Source organism: Rhinolophus ferrumequinum, chromosome 3 (assembly GCF_004115265.2).
Source record: "Rhinolophus ferrumequinum isolate MPI-CBG mRhiFer1 chromosome 3, mRhiFer1_v1.p, whole genome shotgun sequence".
NCBI lineage: Eukaryota > Metazoa > Chordata > Mammalia > Chiroptera > Rhinolophidae > Rhinolophus > Rhinolophus ferrumequinum.
In genome coordinates, this window is record NC_046286.1 from 37,803,848 (window position 1) to 37,822,224 (window position 18,377).

The 18,377-nt window shown below is 35.4% G+C and overlaps 1 protein-coding gene across 3 annotated transcripts in view; it reads left to right on the forward strand.

Moving 5' to 3' along the window:
* MEI4 (meiotic double-stranded break formation protein 4) overlaps nucleotides 1-18,377 on the forward strand; it is a 187,004-nt gene that overhangs the window by 25,379 nt on the left and 143,248 nt on the right. For all 3 annotated transcript variants that reach the window (XM_033095483.1, XM_033095493.1, XM_033095488.1), the window contains one exon: nucleotides 11,006-11,251. In XM_033095483.1, coding sequence (XP_032951374.1) covers nucleotides 11,006-11,251 — 246 coding nt within the window. The remainder of the gene's footprint in view (nucleotides 1-11,005; nucleotides 11,252-18,377) is intronic.

Consider the following 18,377-nt stretch of genomic DNA (forward strand, 5'->3'; position numbering starts at 1 on the left):
TATAATCCCCCTCATTTTATGACATGTAACTTTTTCCATTTCCAGAGTGTAGCCTCCTAAAGATTTCAAATTTGTGGATGGGTTGACGGATTTGAGTTAGGTAGATTGTCAGAATTGTGTTACATACCCTACCAGAACAATATGTTTGTTTTGGTGGTAAGGATTATGTGTGAAATACCAGCTTTTAACTAAGAAACACCTAGATGGCTTCCAATTTATTTTTAAAACTATGTGTTAATAATAGATATCAGGTCCCCATTCCTTCTATGGATTTACATAGTGGAAGATGATTGCTGATATATATGTGAATTTGCATTTCTGAATCAGTGTACTTTTTGCTGACTTATAAAATGTGTTTGATGCGTTTTTCCCATGTGAAATTCTGCAGTATTCCTTGCCAGAATCCAGAGAAAACTTTCTTATGCCAAAAAAGAAGTACGGAGGAATGAAAAGGGTTGGGGGTTTACATAAAAAGAAAATAGTGTTAAGAGACTATAGACAATTAAAATCTGATTCGTTAACTCTTTCAACAAGAGGAAAATGATAGATAGTTGGCTTGTTCTGGTGGCAATGAAACAGAAAGAAAAAATTAAGCAAGCATCTTATTATGCTCAATGAATTTAAAAATTCATTGCTGGGAATGATTTTAAAAGCTCTCTTAATAATTAAAGTGGAAAAAAATAATTAAAGTGGAGAGTTTTGAAATCTTCAGTAACTCCTGATTTTTTTCATGTAAAATTTCACATGATATTCATCTGTTGAGCACGTTACACTACAGTATGTACTAAAACTGTAATAGTAATTAGGGAATGTCAGCTGAATCTAATCCAAATATTGTATGTTAGACTTTGTCTGAACTTTACTGAAACTAATGATCTAAAATGTCTTATAATTTCTTGCTTTTCTGGCATTGCCAGACTTCTGCTGTGCCCCAGACTGATACTTGATAAATGAACTTTCCACCATCATGGTACATGGGGACTTCCTCCTGTACTCATTGTCTTATCATATTCATCTTCGTGACTTACGGAATGTGCAGCCAATCTTCTTCAGTTTCTTGCTTTACTGGGAAGTCAATTACCGTATTTATTGTAGGCGTCACATGAGATAAAATCTGCTTTTCTCCCTTACAGCTTACCTCTGACCTAAACCTGTGTATGAACTAGATTTTATCTTTTTTCTGTTTTCTTTAGGAGCTATTTTGGTGAAAGTTTAAGGGTACACTGTAGAAAGGCATAAGTTTAGAGGGAGTAGATTCACTGCAAGTAGTTAAGAAAGAATGCATCATAAAGTGATAAGAGACGTGTGACTTTCAGGTTAACTAACTAAATTCCCCTTCTAATCCATTTTCCCTCCAATGCCATTCTCTCTAGTATGTATTTGACAAAGACTTACTGATGGGAGCCCAGGTTGAGTTGGCGAAGCTGCTCTATGTGACTCCCTGACCTGTATTGATATATTCATTCATTCATTCATTCACTCACTCTCTTACTCATTCCAGTATTTAGTAAAGTGCTTACTATAAGCCGTCAGTGCTCCTGGCATTGGGGATACAATGGCTAATAGCTTGCTTCTTGGTCATATTTGGAAGTTTTTCTGCCCCACCTCCTAAATCTACCCTGTCTTTTGAATTAATGGAAGGAACCCTAAACGCATGTGGAAATGGAAAGGTCAGAAGTCTACAGGTCTAGTGGAATTTGGCGAAAGCTGATTAGAGAAACTGGGAGACAGAATTCTCATTCCATTGACTGTGTTTGCTCAATTCTAAAAGCATTGTGTTGATAAGTTTAAAATTTCTGATATGTTTAATGTACTATTATTTCATTTTTATCCTCCTCCTACTCTCCCAAGCTGTTGTGAACTTATGGTGTGTTTTACAGTTTAAGATGTCTCAGAATTGAGGAGGTGAGCTCTGCAGGCTGGAGCTTCTTGCCACAACCACAAAATGACTGGTGTAGAGCTCTGAGGCTTCAATACCCTTCATGGTACCTGCCAATTTTCTTCTCTATCTTCATTTGTCCTATAATTTCTACGTTGAAAAATACAGAATAGGAAATATTTCTGTAAGATTAGTATTAAGGCATTTTTATGTCTTATATAGTAAGTTTTATAATGTTTATTGTGGAAAACTTGGCAACTGCAGAAAAGTATAAGAAATAAAATCAGACTTCCTCAGCTGTAGTAAATGTATGGTTTGTATTTTTGGTAAATAACTCTAGTCTGTTGCCCTCCCTCTTCCTCCTTTCTTTCCCTTCTTTCTCTCCTTCCTTACCCCCTTTCTGTATGTAAATCTATCAATATATCAATCTCTACGGACATTTTCCCCCTCAAATTTCCAATTTTACTGCATTTACTCTTATGTTTTACTCTGCAGTGAACATCATGTGGGAGATATTTGCCCATGCTTTTAAATATTTTCAAAAACATTTTCAATTCAATTATATAATATGTGACAATTTAATTAGTGAATCTGTATTGTTAGTAGATATTCAAGCTGGTGACAGATTTTGTTTGGGGGATTTTTTTTTTGTAATTATAAATAATACTGTAAGATTATCTATGGGCATAAAGCTTTGTATGTATAGCTTTGCTCATTTCTTTGACATAAGGTCTTAACATCAAGTCTTTGAACTTGTATACCAGGACCAAAGGAGGATAAATATTTGAAGGTGTTTGATACATATTAAGGAAATATTCTCCTGAATGGTTATCTGTATCAAACTTCCGCCAGCCTTATATAAGAGTGATCTGGGACTTTACTTTAGAATTCAGAATTATAATTTAAAACAGTTTTGACAGTTCAGATAATTGGTTAGTTGATAAGAAATTTAAGTTCAGTAGGAGAAAATGATGGTAGGAGAAATATGACAGATAAAAATTACCAAAATTCTGTTTGCAGAATAGCTGTTTATGCACGCATTGCCTGAAGGAGAATCCAAGGGTTATAGGTAATGTTTCTAGATTTTTCCGAAGCCCTGTGGGGGACTTTAGTATGGTAAGGTCTGTTCTTGAATGCAAAGAAAAAGAAACCCCATTTGAACTAATACTCTATGCTAAAAAAACTTAAAATTTTATATTTTCATTTAAGAATTCAAAGACACTAAATTCCTTACTAGAGAACATTAAATGTTCATTTTAATTATTTACGATAATTATTTGTGCATAAATTGAATTAAAAGCAGATTTCTGAAAGTTATACTGATCTTTATTCAATTAAAAAGAGAATATGTTTAGGAAGCTTATTTTTTTCCATGAAATTTTAGGGGAAATAGAATTATCTTTACCTACCAAATGTCACATCCCTTAATTTAGCAATGCTGTCCTAAAATAAAAACAGCATATGTTTATAATGTCTCTCTCCCTCTCTCCAAAACATGAGGAAGCAGTTTTAAAAAGGTGATTCTGTTTGGTTGTAGTTCTTTGTGTGTCTTGAGTGTAATTTATATCATAGAAGCCAATACCTATTATCAATCATTTCTATTCACTTATGGTACAATTCTAATTAATATTCAGACAAGTGACCCTGGGATAGTTATGATCCAGAAGAACTATATCATTTGATCTTTTTTTTTCTGTTTACTAGTGTTCAGCACGGTTTTAACACTACTAACAAATCACATACGATGACTTAAAAATCAGAACAGGGAGTTTCCTGTATTTATTATCCAAAGAACTTTGTCCTCTTTTGCTGATAAACTATTTTTAAACTATTTTTCTTTTCTTTTTTAATCTAGAATCCCACCATTCATAATTGAGTGTCAAATCCTTTTCCAACCAAAATACTTTAAATAAGTTACTTATTATCGTTGTTTTTAAGCAGTACTGTAACAATATAATAGACCTACTTCTTTAGGGAAGGTCATCCATATCTCTGTGCGCTCTGTACACATGGTGCTTTCCTGAAGTACTGAGAAGCAGACAGGCTACTGCTCCCCATTGTTGCTGATACAACAGATGGAGAATGAACCAGCCAAGTGAAATGTTTGCTGTGAAAGCTAAAATAAGTGGAGCTATAATTCTAATTACTTTGTCCATCTAAATAGCATCTAATCCTTGGTGTATTCTACACCTGTGAAAGGTTAAAAAAAAAAATGACAGCTGTACTTTACTTTTGGAAAACAATTTTATATTTATATATATATATATATATATATATATATATATATATATATATATAAAATTTGATACATGTTCATTGCAGAAAACTGGGAAAATTTAGAGAAGAATAAGAAAATAAAAATCACCAATGATTTTACCGTAGATCTAAATTGTATTTACATTTTTTGTACTTCCTAATTTTACATAATTTGGGATCCTCCTGTACATAAAATTTCATGTCCTCACTTTTTTTCCACTCAGCATATCATAAACATTTTCCTATGCTAATAAAAAAATCTCTGAAAATATAATGTTTAATGGATAAGTAATATTCCTTTGTTTACTTAACTATTTGATTATTTCCAGTTTCAAAAAAAAATCATATGATGAATGTATTGTACACAAATTTTTGTGTTCATCTCTGATGATAATGAAATAGCATTGTGCTACCTGTTTGAATGTATACTTTTAGTGCTAAATTATAGAATACCAGATAAGTACACATTGTTATAGGTGGGAATAAGGCTGAAAAGACTTTAGGTGGCATATGAGCTATTCTTTGAAGGGTGCACAGCCATGGCCTTGGCAGTATAAGAGTCAGGGCATCACAACTGGGGGAAATTCATGAGCTGACATTTGAATGGGAATGAGCTTGGCCTGTGTACCTCCGTCTGTATGCATGTGATCCAGCCACAGTGGAAGGATAGACTTGAGAAACTGAAGGAAATAAAGTTTGAAGTGTGGGGGGAAATTTGAAATTATTAGTAGGATAGGTGAGGAATTTTCGGGACCATTGTCCTTTTAACACTTTAATTAACATTTTTATGTAGCATATTTGATGGGGAAAGCTCCCCCTTTTGGAGCCCCACGAGGGGCTTGTATTTCAGTAGGGGTTATGATATTCAACCAATGAATGCAATGGTCTGTCATGTTTTTCTCATCAATATGTTCATATTGTGAGATTGTGCTGGTTGGAAAAAGTATGCTCATAGTGGCAGTTAGAAATCTTTGGAGGTGCAGAATCAGAGCACAGTCACGATTTAAATGATGCAAATATTTTAAAGATTGTTCTCAATATAGATTGGAGTGGCCTGGTTAAAACCAGGAATATTGTGTTTCCCCAAAAATAAGACATAGCCAGACCATCAGCTCCAATATGTCTTTTGGAGCAAAAATTAATATAAAACCCAGTATTATTTAATATTATATATTATACCTGGTCTTATATTAAAATAAGACCGGGGCTTATATTAATTTTTGCTCCAAAAGATGCATTAGAGCTGATGGTCTGGATAGGTCTTATTTTCGGGGAAACATGGTAGTTGGTAAAGGTCCATTAGGAAATGCAGGGTTGGGAAGCAGGGACTCTAAGACTTAGTAGAATGAGTTGGAAGAGAAGAAGGCTTCCATTTAAATAAATGATTTAATCTAGTAGTTCTGTTTACAGGGGTGACTCTTCAAAATATAAAAGTCACAGTCCTGAATGCTCAGTGAACTTAGGAGAAGAGTAGATGAACTCAGTCGGAGTTTTAACAAAGGGATAGGAAACATAAAAACGAAGATAGAAAACATAAAAATGAATCAATCAGAAATGAAGAATACAGTAACTGAAATGAAGAATACATCAGAAGGAATCCACAATAGATTAGATGAAGCAGAGGACTGAATCAGTGATTTGTTAGACAACGTAGCAGAAAACAATCAGAACAGCAAAAAGAAAAAAAAATAATTTAAAAAAATGAGAATTTAAGGGGCCTCTGGGACAATAAGTGAGCCAACATTCACATCATGGGGTACCAGAAGGAGAAGAGAGAGCACAAGGGATTGAGAACATATTTGAAGAAATAATGACTGAAAACTTCCCTAACCTGGTGAAGGAAATAGACTTACAAGTCCAGAAAATGAAGAGTTCCAAACAAGATGAGTCCAAAGAGGCTCATACTAAGAAACATTGTAATTAAAATGCCAAAAGTTAAAGTCAAAGACAGAATCTCAAAAGCAACAGGACAAAAGCAATTAGCTATCTACAAGGGAGTTCCCATAAGATTGCCAGCTGATTTCTCAACAGATACTTTGCAGGACAGAAGCGATTGGCAGGAATTATTCAAAGTGATGATAAGCAAAGACTTACACCAAAAATTACTCTACCCAGCAAGGCTATCATTTAGAATTGAAGGAGAGCTAAGGAGCTTCCCAGAAAATAAAAAGCTGAAAGAGATCATCACCACCAAACCAGTATTACACAAAATGTTAAAGGGACTTCTTTTAGAAGAACACACACACACATACACAAAAAGATAAAAAAACGAAAAATAAAATGGCAATAATTACATACCTATCAATGATTACTTTAAAAGTAAATGGATAAAATATTCCAATTAAAAGATATCAGTTGGCTGAATGAATAAGAAACAAGACCCATACATATGCTGCCTACAAGAGACCCAGTTCAGATTCAAAGAGACACAAAAAAACTGCAAGTAAAGGGATGGAAAAAGGTATTTCATGCAAATCAGGTAGCCATACTTATATCAGACAAAACAGACTTTAAAACAAGGGCTGTAACAACAGACAAAGAAGGATATTTCATATTGATAAAGAGATCAATTCAACAAGAGGGCATAACTTACATAAACACTGATACACAATGTAAGGACAGCAAAATACATATGAAGCAAATATTTTGGACATAAAGGGAGAGATTGACAGTAATACAGTCATAGTAGGGGACATTGACATCAATGAATAGATCATCCAGACAGAAAATCAACAAGGAAAGAGTGGCCTTAAATGACACAGTAGATCAAGTAGACATAATTGATATTTTTAGGACATTTCACCCCAAAGCAGCAGAATATATTTTCTCTCAAGTGCACATGGAACATTGTCCGGGTTAGAGACCATATGTTAGACCACAAAACAACTCTCAATAAATTTAAGAAGACTGAAATCATATCAAGCCTCTTCTCTGATTACAGTGGTATGAAACTAGAAATTAATTACAAGAAAAAAACTGAAATGAACACATGTAGACTAAATAAAATGTCACTAAACAATGTGAATGGGTCAACAACAAAATCAACGAAGAAATCAAAAAATACATTGAGACAAATGAAAGTGAAAACACAACAACCCCAAATCTATGGGACATAGCCAAAGCAGTTTTAAGAGGGAAATTCATAGCAATACAGGCCTACTTCAAGAAACAAGAAAAATCTCAAATAAACAATCTAAACTTACACCTAAAGGAAATCGAAAAATAAGAACAAACAAAACCCAAAGGAAGTGGAAGAAAAGAAATAATAATGACCAGTGCACAAATAAATGAAATAGAGTCTAAAGAAACAACAGAAAAATCAATGAGACCAAGAGGTGGTTCATTGAAAAGATAAACAAAATTGATGAACCTTTAACCAGACTCATCAAAAGAAAAAGAGAGGACCCAAATAAATAAAATCAGAATTGAAAGAGAAGTGACAACTGACAACACAGAAATACAAAAGATTAAAGAAAATACTATAAACAATTATATGCCAATAGATTAAGAACCTGGAAGAAATGAATAAATTCCTAGAAGCATACAGTCTTCTAAGACTGAATCAAAAGAGAGAGAGAGAGAGAGAGAGAGAGAGAGAGAGAGAGAGAGAGAGAGAGAGAGACCAATAGCTTGACGAAATTGAATCAGTAATCAAAAAACCTCTCAACAAACGAAAGTCCTGGACCAGGTGGCTTCACATGTGAATTTTACCAAACATTCAAAGAAAAATTAACACCTATCTTTCCCTAACTATTCCAAAAAATTCAAGAGGAGGGAAGGCTCTCAGGCTCATTTTGTGAGGCTAACATTACCCTGATTCCAAAACCAGAAAAAGACATTTCAAAAAAAGAAAATTATAGGCCAATATCCCAGATGAACATAGATGCAAAAATCTTTAACAAAATATTAGCAAAACAATTTCAATTTCAGCAATGCATTGAAAAAGTCATACACCATGATCAAGTGGGATGTATTCCTGGGATGCAAGGTTGGTTCAATATTTGCAAATCAATTAACACGATAGATACACCAGATAAAAAAAATGAAAGATAAAAATCATATGATCATGATTTATGTTTGTTTCTGCAACGAATAGATGCAGAAAAAGTATCTGGACAAAATCCAGCATCCATTTATGATAAAAACTCTCAGCAAAGTGGCAATAGAGGGAACATAACTCAACAAAATAAAGGCCATATATGACATACACACAACTAACATCATACTCAATGGTGAAAAGCTGAAGTGTTTTCTTTAATATCAGGAACAAGACAAAGATACCCACTTTCACCACTTTTATGTAACACAATATTGGATGTCCTAGCCACAACAATAAGACAAGAAAAAGAAATAAAGGCATCCTAATTGGAAAGCAGGAAGTAAAACTTATTATTTGCAGATGATATGATACTATTTATAGAGAACAATAAAGACCACCAAAAAAACATTAGAACTGATAAATGAATTTAGTAAAGTAGCAGGATACAAAATTAATACTCAGAAATCAGTTTCATTTTATACACCCATAACGAACTATCAGAAAAAGAAATTAAGAAAACAATCCCATTTACAGTTGCATCAAAAAAGATAAAACACCTAGGAATAAATTTAACCACGGAGGTAAAAGACCTATACTCGGAAAACTATAAGAAATTGAAGAAAGAAAGTGAAGAAGATACAAATAAATAGGAGAATATTCTGTGCTCATGGATAGGAAGAATTAACATCATTAAAATATCCATACTATCCAAGGCAAGCTACAGATTCAATGCAATCTCTATTAAAATACCAATGGTGTTTTTCACAGAACTAGAACACATTATCTTAAAATTTATATGGAACCACAAAAGACCTCAGATATCTAAAGCAATCTTAAGAAGAACAAAGTTGGAGATATCATACTACCTGATATCAAACTATACTACAAAGCTATAGTAATCAAAACAGCATGGTCATAAAAAACAAACAGATAGATTAATGGAACAGAAAAGAGAACCCAGAAATAAACCCACAACTATATGGTCACTTAATCTATGACAAAGGAGGCAAGAATATACAATGGGGTAAAGACAGTCTCTTCAATAAATGGTGTTGGGAAAACTGGACAGATAAATGCAAAAAAATAAAAATAAAAATGAAACTGGACCACCTTCTTACACCACATCCAAGAATAAACTCAAAGTGTATTAAAGACTTAAATGTAAGACTTGAAACCAAAAACTCATAAAAGAAAACTAACAATGCTCTTCATAATTTTTTTCTGATATATCTCATTGGGCAAGGGAAACACAAGAAAATCAAATGGGACTATGTTATACTAAAAAGTTTTTGTACAGCAAAGTGAATCAACAAAATGGGAAGACAACCTACTGAATGGGAGAAGATAGTTTCCAATGATACATCTGATAAGAAGTTAATATCCGAAATTTATAAAGAACTCATACAACTTAACACCAAAAAAATAAACAATCCAATTAAAAAATGGGCAGAGGACCTGAATAGACATTTATTTCTCCAAAGAGGACATAGAGATGGCCAATAGACATATGAAAAGATGCTCAATGTCACTAATCATCAGAGAAATGTAAATTAAAACCACAATGAGATATCACCTTATACCTGTCAGCATGGCTATCATCAATAAAACAACAAACAAGTGTAGATGAGGATGTGGAGAAAAGGGAACCCTCATGACCAGTTAGTGGGATTGCAAATTGGTGCAGCTGTTACGGAAAACAGTATGGAGGTTCCTCCAAAAATAAAAACTAGAAGTACCATATGACCCAGCAATCTCACTTCTGGATATTTATCTGAAAAAATCCAAAACACTAATTCAAAAAAACATATTCATCCTTATGTTTTTTGCAGCATTATTTACAATAGCTGAGATATGAAAGTTGTTCAAGTACCCATCGTAGACAAATGGATAAAGAAGAGGTTATATATATATATATATATATATATATATATATATATATATATATATATAATGTGATATTATTCAACAGCTGTAAAAACAAATGAAATCTTACCATTTGCAACAACAGGGGTGAGCCTAGTGGGTATTAAGCAAGTGAAATAAGCCAGACAGAGAAAGACAAATACCATATTTCACTTACATATGTAACCTAAAAGAGCAAACCAAATGAACAAACAAAACAAAACAGAGACTCCATGATACAGACAGATGTATAGACTTATCAGGGTAATCACTTTGTAAGTTATATATATGTCTAATCATTCGTTGTACACCTGAAAGTAATATATTATTGTATGTCAACTGTAATTGGAAAAAAAAATTTGAAGTCTCAGTTCTACCCCAAATTTGCTGAATCATATTTGGGGTGATAGACCAGGTATTTCTCTCTGTGTGTGTGTGTGTGTGTGTGTGTGTGTGTGTGTGTATACATGATATTCCGATAAATATATGCTATATATGCACATACTCACAAGCGCATATATAACATACACATGTGTATGTGTATGTGTATGTGTATGTGTGTATATATATATATATATATATATATATATATATATATATATATATCCCTCTAGATTCTGATGTGTGCCTCTGGTTAGAAACCACTGAAAAATTAATGTGTGTTTTTTCCACCTGAAAAATTTGTCAAATTATCTGAACCTACTGTTTTGAATCTTCATACACTTAATATTCCTGTGCATGCATTTTTCTTTTGCATATTTTTTTTCATATTGTTTTCAGTTCCTGAGAATTTTTTTCTGTTACTTGGTGTCAAGTGGTGTTATAAACATATTAATTAGTGGTACTCTGCAAAATCAATTTTTAACAAATGAAATGCACTGCAAAAGTTAAAAGGAATTTGTTATTTTTTTTCTTATTGAACTATATAGGGAAAAAAGCCAAGATGGATAATCAAGAATGGTACTTGAGAACCTCAAAGCTGGCTCTGGCCTTGGCAATTATCCGCTCAAAACCAGCAGACAAAAGCAGCAGAGAATACACAGAGCACCTTGCATTGGTGGTGTCTGGGCAGGAGTCGAAGTGGAGATCAAAAGTTGAAGCCTTAGAAGCTGAAGTTCTGCAATTACGTCAAAAACTTCTTCTGAGCAAGATTTGTTCTGGATTATTTAAGAGTGGTGAGTATATGAAATTGCCTTTTGGTAGTATACCCATCTGTTATAGTTCAGCTTCATAAGTATTATTATTATTATTATTATTATTATTATTATTATTATTATTATAGTTTTAAAGGAATAAAACTTTATTTTTTTATTTTTTATTTTTTATTTTTTCATTTTTTTATTAGTTTACTAATCAGCTTCGTAATTATTTAGACATTGCTTAGTTTCCTAAAACTAGACTTCTTCTTCTTTTTGCCCTGTAGAGATTTTTTTCAGTTCTAGCCATTTATTAGAAGTTTTTTGTTACTTCATAATGAATGGGACTACATTAGATGTATTTTATATTGCTTTTTAATTAAATAATTCATCTAGCAGTCATATATATATATTTGATATATATATATATATATATATATATATATATATATATATATATATATATATATATATATGTATATATATCAAGTACCAGCTATGGAGCAGGCATGCATGAGGGGGCTGTCCTTGCCATTAAGTACCTTTCTTTTCAGCAGGGAAAGTGACCTATAAATAATAAACCCAATTGTGATAAATGCGATAATAGAAGTAGTAAGAAAGTGCAGAGGGGGAGCTTTTCATTCTGCTTGGGTTCTTGAGAGGCTTCTCAGGTCTGGCCCTCAAAGGTCTGGCCACTAGTTGTTGAGATGGTCACAGAGCAGCTGGAGGCAGGAGATGAGCAAAGGCACAGCGGTGGAGTGTGCATGTTCTTTCAGGATACTGCCACCAGCATTACATTTCAGTGACCAGAACACCATAACATAGAGATGTGGTGGTGGAGAAAGGAAGAGGTGAGTTGGGAACACGTTCCTTGAGTGTCAGCCTAAGGACTATTTTACTGTTCTCCCTATCAGTAAGTTGACCATACAATCTATGGTCTCTGTAGGGCCCTTTGAGAGTGAAAGGAAGGGAATATTAATAATTACACTAGCACAACAGGCAAAAACCAGGACTCACTTGAACACACTGGACATGCAGTCACCTCGTTCATCAGGAGCCAACAACTTCATTGATGTGGACAACTGAGCCTCATATTGGGATTGGGAAACATAATTCTGGTGATTTTTTCAGAAATGTAAATCAGATCATGTTACCTCTTTGAGGAAAACCTTTCCCTGGCTTCCAGTTCTTCCTAACATTAGATCCGGATTAATGATCATGGGCCATAATGCTGTAGGTGATTTCACCTCTCCTCACTTCATCTCATACAACCTCCCTGTTGTAAACTTAGTTCCAGGCACCATGGGCCGCCTTCCAGTCCTTGAAGCCTCTTCTTGCCTTGGGACTTTGTTATGCTCTTATCTTTGACTCTCTTTGTAGCTTCCCTTCCTAGATGTCTTATCCTAAGTGACACCTCCTCAGTGTCTATTCTATATACAATGGCACCTCCTATCTGTTACTCTTTACCCAAACACTCCTGGTGGATTATCTATTTGTTTGTTTACTAGGTTGTTCCCTAATCTCCTGAACTAGAGACTACATTCACGGTGTGTCTTTGACTTGCTCAGCACTCTACTAAATGCCCACTCAAAAGCCTAGTACTCAATAAATATTTGCCAAATGGAAGTGGAGCACAGAGGATGTTTTGGCTATAGCAGTGATTGGAGGCATGGAGACAAGTTTTAAAAGCATTTACCGAAGCCAGTATGAAGAATGATGAGTTGAACTAGATCAATGCTAGTGAGAAGTAGGTCACACAGGTAGGAATGATTTCAGAGTAGACACTTCGGACACTTGTGAATGATTTCAGAGAGTGGTTAAGGGCAATAGAGGCATTTAGGAAAATTGAGGTTTCCAATCCTAGTTATTGAATTGATTGTGATGCTTTGAATCCAGATAGTAATCACAGAAATAAGCTCACAGGATAAAAGGTTGAGTCCAGGTTTGTCTGAGTCCAGGCTAATCCCTGACGATACAGGGATTACTTAGAAAGAAGGCGGAAGTATGGTCCTAAAACTCACAGGGGGTGAGCAGGCTGGAAATATAGACACGGAATTAGAATTCGCTGGCATTTAAGTGACAGTTGATGTTGTAGCTGTAGATGAGACTCGCAGGGAGAATAGAGCTGGAGGGTGGGGGTACCGTGGGTCCAACATTCCCGGAGTGGGAAGAGGAAAAGGAGCCACTGCCCAGAATGTGACTATTACATTAGGAGTGTGCAGATGTAGTGCACACGTGACTGCTGTGGGTAATAAGGTAGTCACTAATTTCAGAGCTGGGGATTATGGGAAAAATTGCTAATCTAATACCCAGATGTTACTAAAATCTCACTGTTGTGTGAACGAAAATAGTGTTATATGATTGATAGCCGCATTTTAGTCTCTCTAGATTATTTCTAGGTAATGGTACTCAGTCAATGGCAAACATAATCAATTTTCTTAATTTTTTTTTTTGTGTGAAATTATATGATTAATATAATGGCACACAGGTGAAAATTTCCAGTGATCTTAAAGTGTGACTGTCACAAACATCCGTGGCATCAAAACTGTTGTTTACCAGGAGGGGTCTATTTATAGCACTGATAAAGTGGTATGTATTATTTATTTGGAACATGAGTGTGCCTAATAGTGAGAACCTAGGGGAGGACTTCCTCTGACACTGAAAACTTTCACTTGCAATGCCTGTGAGAGAAATTTTCAAACATCATGTAATGAAAATCAGTTTTACTCGCAGTAGGCATTGCAGGTAAAGCGTTTCATTGCAGATGTTGGAAGTAATCTGTCTCTCCATCTGTTAGCTTAAGCTTGAATAATGAGGAATAAATGGCTAGATTCAGATAAACAGAGCAACTATTAAAGGGGAAAGAAAGGAAAAAAAAAAACCTAAGGGGGTATTAGATTGATAGGGAGATAACAGAGGAATACAGCTGTTATTGAAAGATGTGTAATTTGAAAGACTGACATGCCTTGCGTGAAGAAAAATCCCATACTTGAAAATAAAAACTATATTATAGATGTATTTATATTATTAAATATTTATTTCTGGAATTTTCAGGGTTGCTCTACAGGTGCAATTGTTCTTGAGTGTTTAGTGACAGCAGGCCCTCTATAAGTGTTGAATGGAATACTTCTTGACAGATTGAGCGGCTGGGGAACTTAATTTACAGCATCAACTACCCATTGAAGCAACTGAGCAAGCCACAATTAAATAAAGCAGAGCTGAAATGGCAAAGTAAACAAATAAGGAAGTATTATATAAGTTTTACAACATTTTAGGAACTCAGCTACTTCTTTGATTTATTTTCTTACAGCTTCTTAAACAGAAATACACTTCTTAATTTTAATTATTAAGGGACTAGAATTTGCTCTTAGAATTATGCCACATTTTCATTTTACTTAAATGCTCCTTAGCAGTGGGAAGGAGGGAGGGAGCGAGGGAAGAAGGAAGGCAGGTCAGCAGGCAGGAAGGGAGGAAAGATCAAAGAAGCCCAGATATCCAGTGACACATTTCTCAAAACCACTTTGGTGATGTGTGGCAGACACAGTTAGTTGTCTACTCTGTATCCTGCTCTCTTCTTCCGTACCAAAGCACTCTACTTTTCTTTTGGCAGAAATGTGCTCATGCCCAGTGGGTGAATCTACGAAAGGTGTAAACTTGTTTTGCCGATATTGTTCTAAGTTTGGGCAGGGGCCAATGAAAGGGGAAAAGCAATTTTCTGGGCTTTTGATAAAGATTAGTTTCTTTGTATAAAGAGACTGAGGCTCATGAAAGAGAACAATTAGAACTTTTTTTTTTTTTTTTTAACCTGAAACACTTGTTTCACTACTATGTGAACATATGATGCCTGGAACTGTGGTAGCCGTTTTGCAACTGTGAGGCGATACTGAAAAATTAATGCCAGCATGCTACGTACGGTGATGTAGTACCATATTTCCCCGAAAATAAGACTGTGTCTTATATTAATTTTTTGCTCCAAAAGACGCATTAGGGCTTATTTTCAGGGGATGTCTTATTTTTTCATGCACAACAATCTACATTTATCCATGTATAACAATCTACATTTATTCATTTACTCATGTATAAAAATCTACATTTATTCAAATACAGTCATGTGATCTTCTGGAACATCATCATAACTCTCCAAATACCGAATTCTGGCTTGAATTTCTTGTGATTCCATTTCCTATAGAACCATTGGCCCCAATCTCTCATGTCCACCAATAGAGCTCTCCTTAAATGAGCACTTCTTGTCCATGTAGCTGCTCGTAGTGCATTGGAAACACAGCTGTCAGTGATTTTATCACATGAATTCTTCACCCAAGTCATGACTCTTGCAGGCTAGGCTTCACAAAGTTGCCACCCTGATTTCTCTCCATTCTATTTTCAATGTAGTCATTGATTTCAATGCACAAATCATCCTTGAATGACTTGTTTATTGCAATATCAAGAGTCTGGAGATAGGCAGTCATTCCTGCGGGAATCATTATTTGACCTATTCTTCTCTGTGCAAGGAAGTTCTTCATGTCTTTAACACAGTGAGTGCTGGCTGAATCCCAGACTAGCAGACCTCTTTGGCCACCTTGCAAAACAAATGACAGCATTAAATCGACCCACTTCCTTATGACTGCTTGTGTGCTTTATTGGTTTCAAGAACATAAATGCCTGAAACACGTTCAACCCTATCTTTCTTGCCCTTAGTGATGATTAGAGGTGGGGCTTTCTTTCCATCCAGACGAATTGCCAAAATACAGGTAACATGTGCACTTTCATAACCAGTGGAGGGAATATAGATTAACAAGGTACCCCTCTAATCAACTGTCATTTGAGATCCTTAGCCCATAAACACTGCAGTTTCATCCATAGCAATCATGTTGGAGAGTTGGTATTTAGAAAAGTCGATGCCATCACCAAAGACTTGAATGCAAGTGCATGTTTAATAACTTCAGCATCTTCCAGCTTGAACAGTGTTGTCGATCTTGGAGACAGTTCATATCACTGAAGGAAGCCATCCAGCCAGTGTTGTGATGCTTTGAATTCTTCTAGGGATATTTCTAACTGTGGTGCCATTGCAAGAATAAATGCTTGAATATCAGCCCTGCACACAACCAAGGTCTTTGCTCTCCTGTCAGCAGCCCATTCATACATGATGTCTTCCAACTCAGGAAATAATGGTTGTCGACCTGATCCTCATTCCCGTTTCTTAGCATTTCCCTTAGCCACCTGTTGACTGAGGTTATCATACTCTGCTCACCATCTTTGGACCATTCAGAGATCCCACTTCTTCTCTTTTCAGAAAGACGTAAGATTCTTGCCCCTGGAGTCCTCCACGATTCTTTCCATGCACTCAATGGAATAGCTCTTTCTTTTTACACTCACCTTGTCTGGGGACCAAAATATTCCCTTTAAATCAACCAATAAATCAAGTGTTAATTGAAGACTTACGAGACAAGAGTGGCAACAAAAATGTTGACAGTTAAGAATGATGGTCCACACAAAAGCTACGAAAAATTGCAGGCACCAAAATTCAGAAAACATTTCTTTATTTCACATGAGTGCATTAAGTATGTCTGTTACAACACACACATATTGAAATATGAAGATCATATTAGACACAGCCACATCTGTTATCAAGTGTGCACGTATTCTTGTGTTGTGTCTGTACTCTGATTGGTTATTCGGCAATAAGTCTCGAGTTCATCCGTTTACATAGGCATTTACCTCTCATCCAAAGGTGCCAGCTTGGGTATTTAAAAATTCTTAATTATAATTTATATTATCATTTATTTTAAGAATTAATATCAATGTTATTTATTTATATCTAATTATATACTAATATTATTATTTTATAATTCAATACGTCCATCGTGTGTTGCAATGGACATACTAAATGTATCTGTCTGGCTGACGATCTTAACCAGGGCTTAATTTGGGGATAGGGCTTATATTATGAGCATCCTGAAAAATCATGTTAGGGCTTATTTTCTGGTTAGGTCTTATTTTTGGGGAAATATGGTAGGATGAAAAGAACCAGGGTCCTTCTCAACATTGTTGAGAAGTCAAAGCAACTCTAGGGTTACTTTATTAGGAATTTTTAAAAAGGTAAAACACAGAATTGTAATCCATGTATTCTCTTCCTTGTATCTGAGCACATTCTAAATATATTATAGAGCGGAAAAGGGGTGGGAGTCATGAATAAATTAGAGCAGCACTACTTTTCCTCCAAAGAATCTTCTTGATCTATAGGAGAGAAGAATGAGAGAAAAAAAACTATGTGCTTTAATCTAGAACAGCTTCTTAAAGATAGCTTCATAATATTTGTAAGGATTTCATCCAGGTCTAAGTAGGTGGGTGAGTGAGACCCAGAGAACAGAGACTGGCCAGGAAAGTGTTAGTGTCTATTCTGAAGGGGACATAGTGAAAGGAGCAGGGTCTTGTTAGTGGGATATATGGTGTAGAACTTCAATGAGCAGATTCAGAATTAAAATTTGAGCATGTGTGTGTGTGTGTGTGTGTGTGTGTGTGTGTGTGTATGTGAAGGGGAATCTGGAGAGCTGCTATTATATAGCAGTTCGGTAATCACAGGAGGGAAGTAAATGGATGGAGTGTGTAGGGTATATGCTTTTGCCCCTACAATTTCACATACTCAGTTTCTTCATAAGTGATACATAGGCTACTGGATGAGCAACTGGCTAGAGTGAAAAAGTAAGAGAATCAAACCAAACTAATTCATTGATTTACATGTTTATTTGGTAAGGTTCATTGAATACAGAGTTCATGTATAGAGAGAGTGTTTGGGGTGGGTGGTGATGGTGTGCAGAGCGGCCATTAATTTAGGTTGAAAGGAAGTTAGCTCTTCTCTGTGTAGGGTCCTGTGAAACAACCGACCCAGCGAGGTGGCCTTAGGCGCTTTCTTACCCTTCTAGCTGTCAGAGCTTAAGCTCGTCTACCTCCCTTCCTATCGTCCCCCTTGACTGCTTCATACCCTGAGTATTGAATCTGTAGTGTTCCATTGCCTGCCCCAGCCCCTGCTTCTCCTCTGTGTAGCTCTGGATTTAGGAAAAGGTTTGTAGCTAGACTGGTGTTGACCAGGGGTCAGAACAGCGGCTGGATATCCCAACTGCCAGTGTGCACCCTGCCAGGCCCAGTGTGGACCTTGTCTTCATCT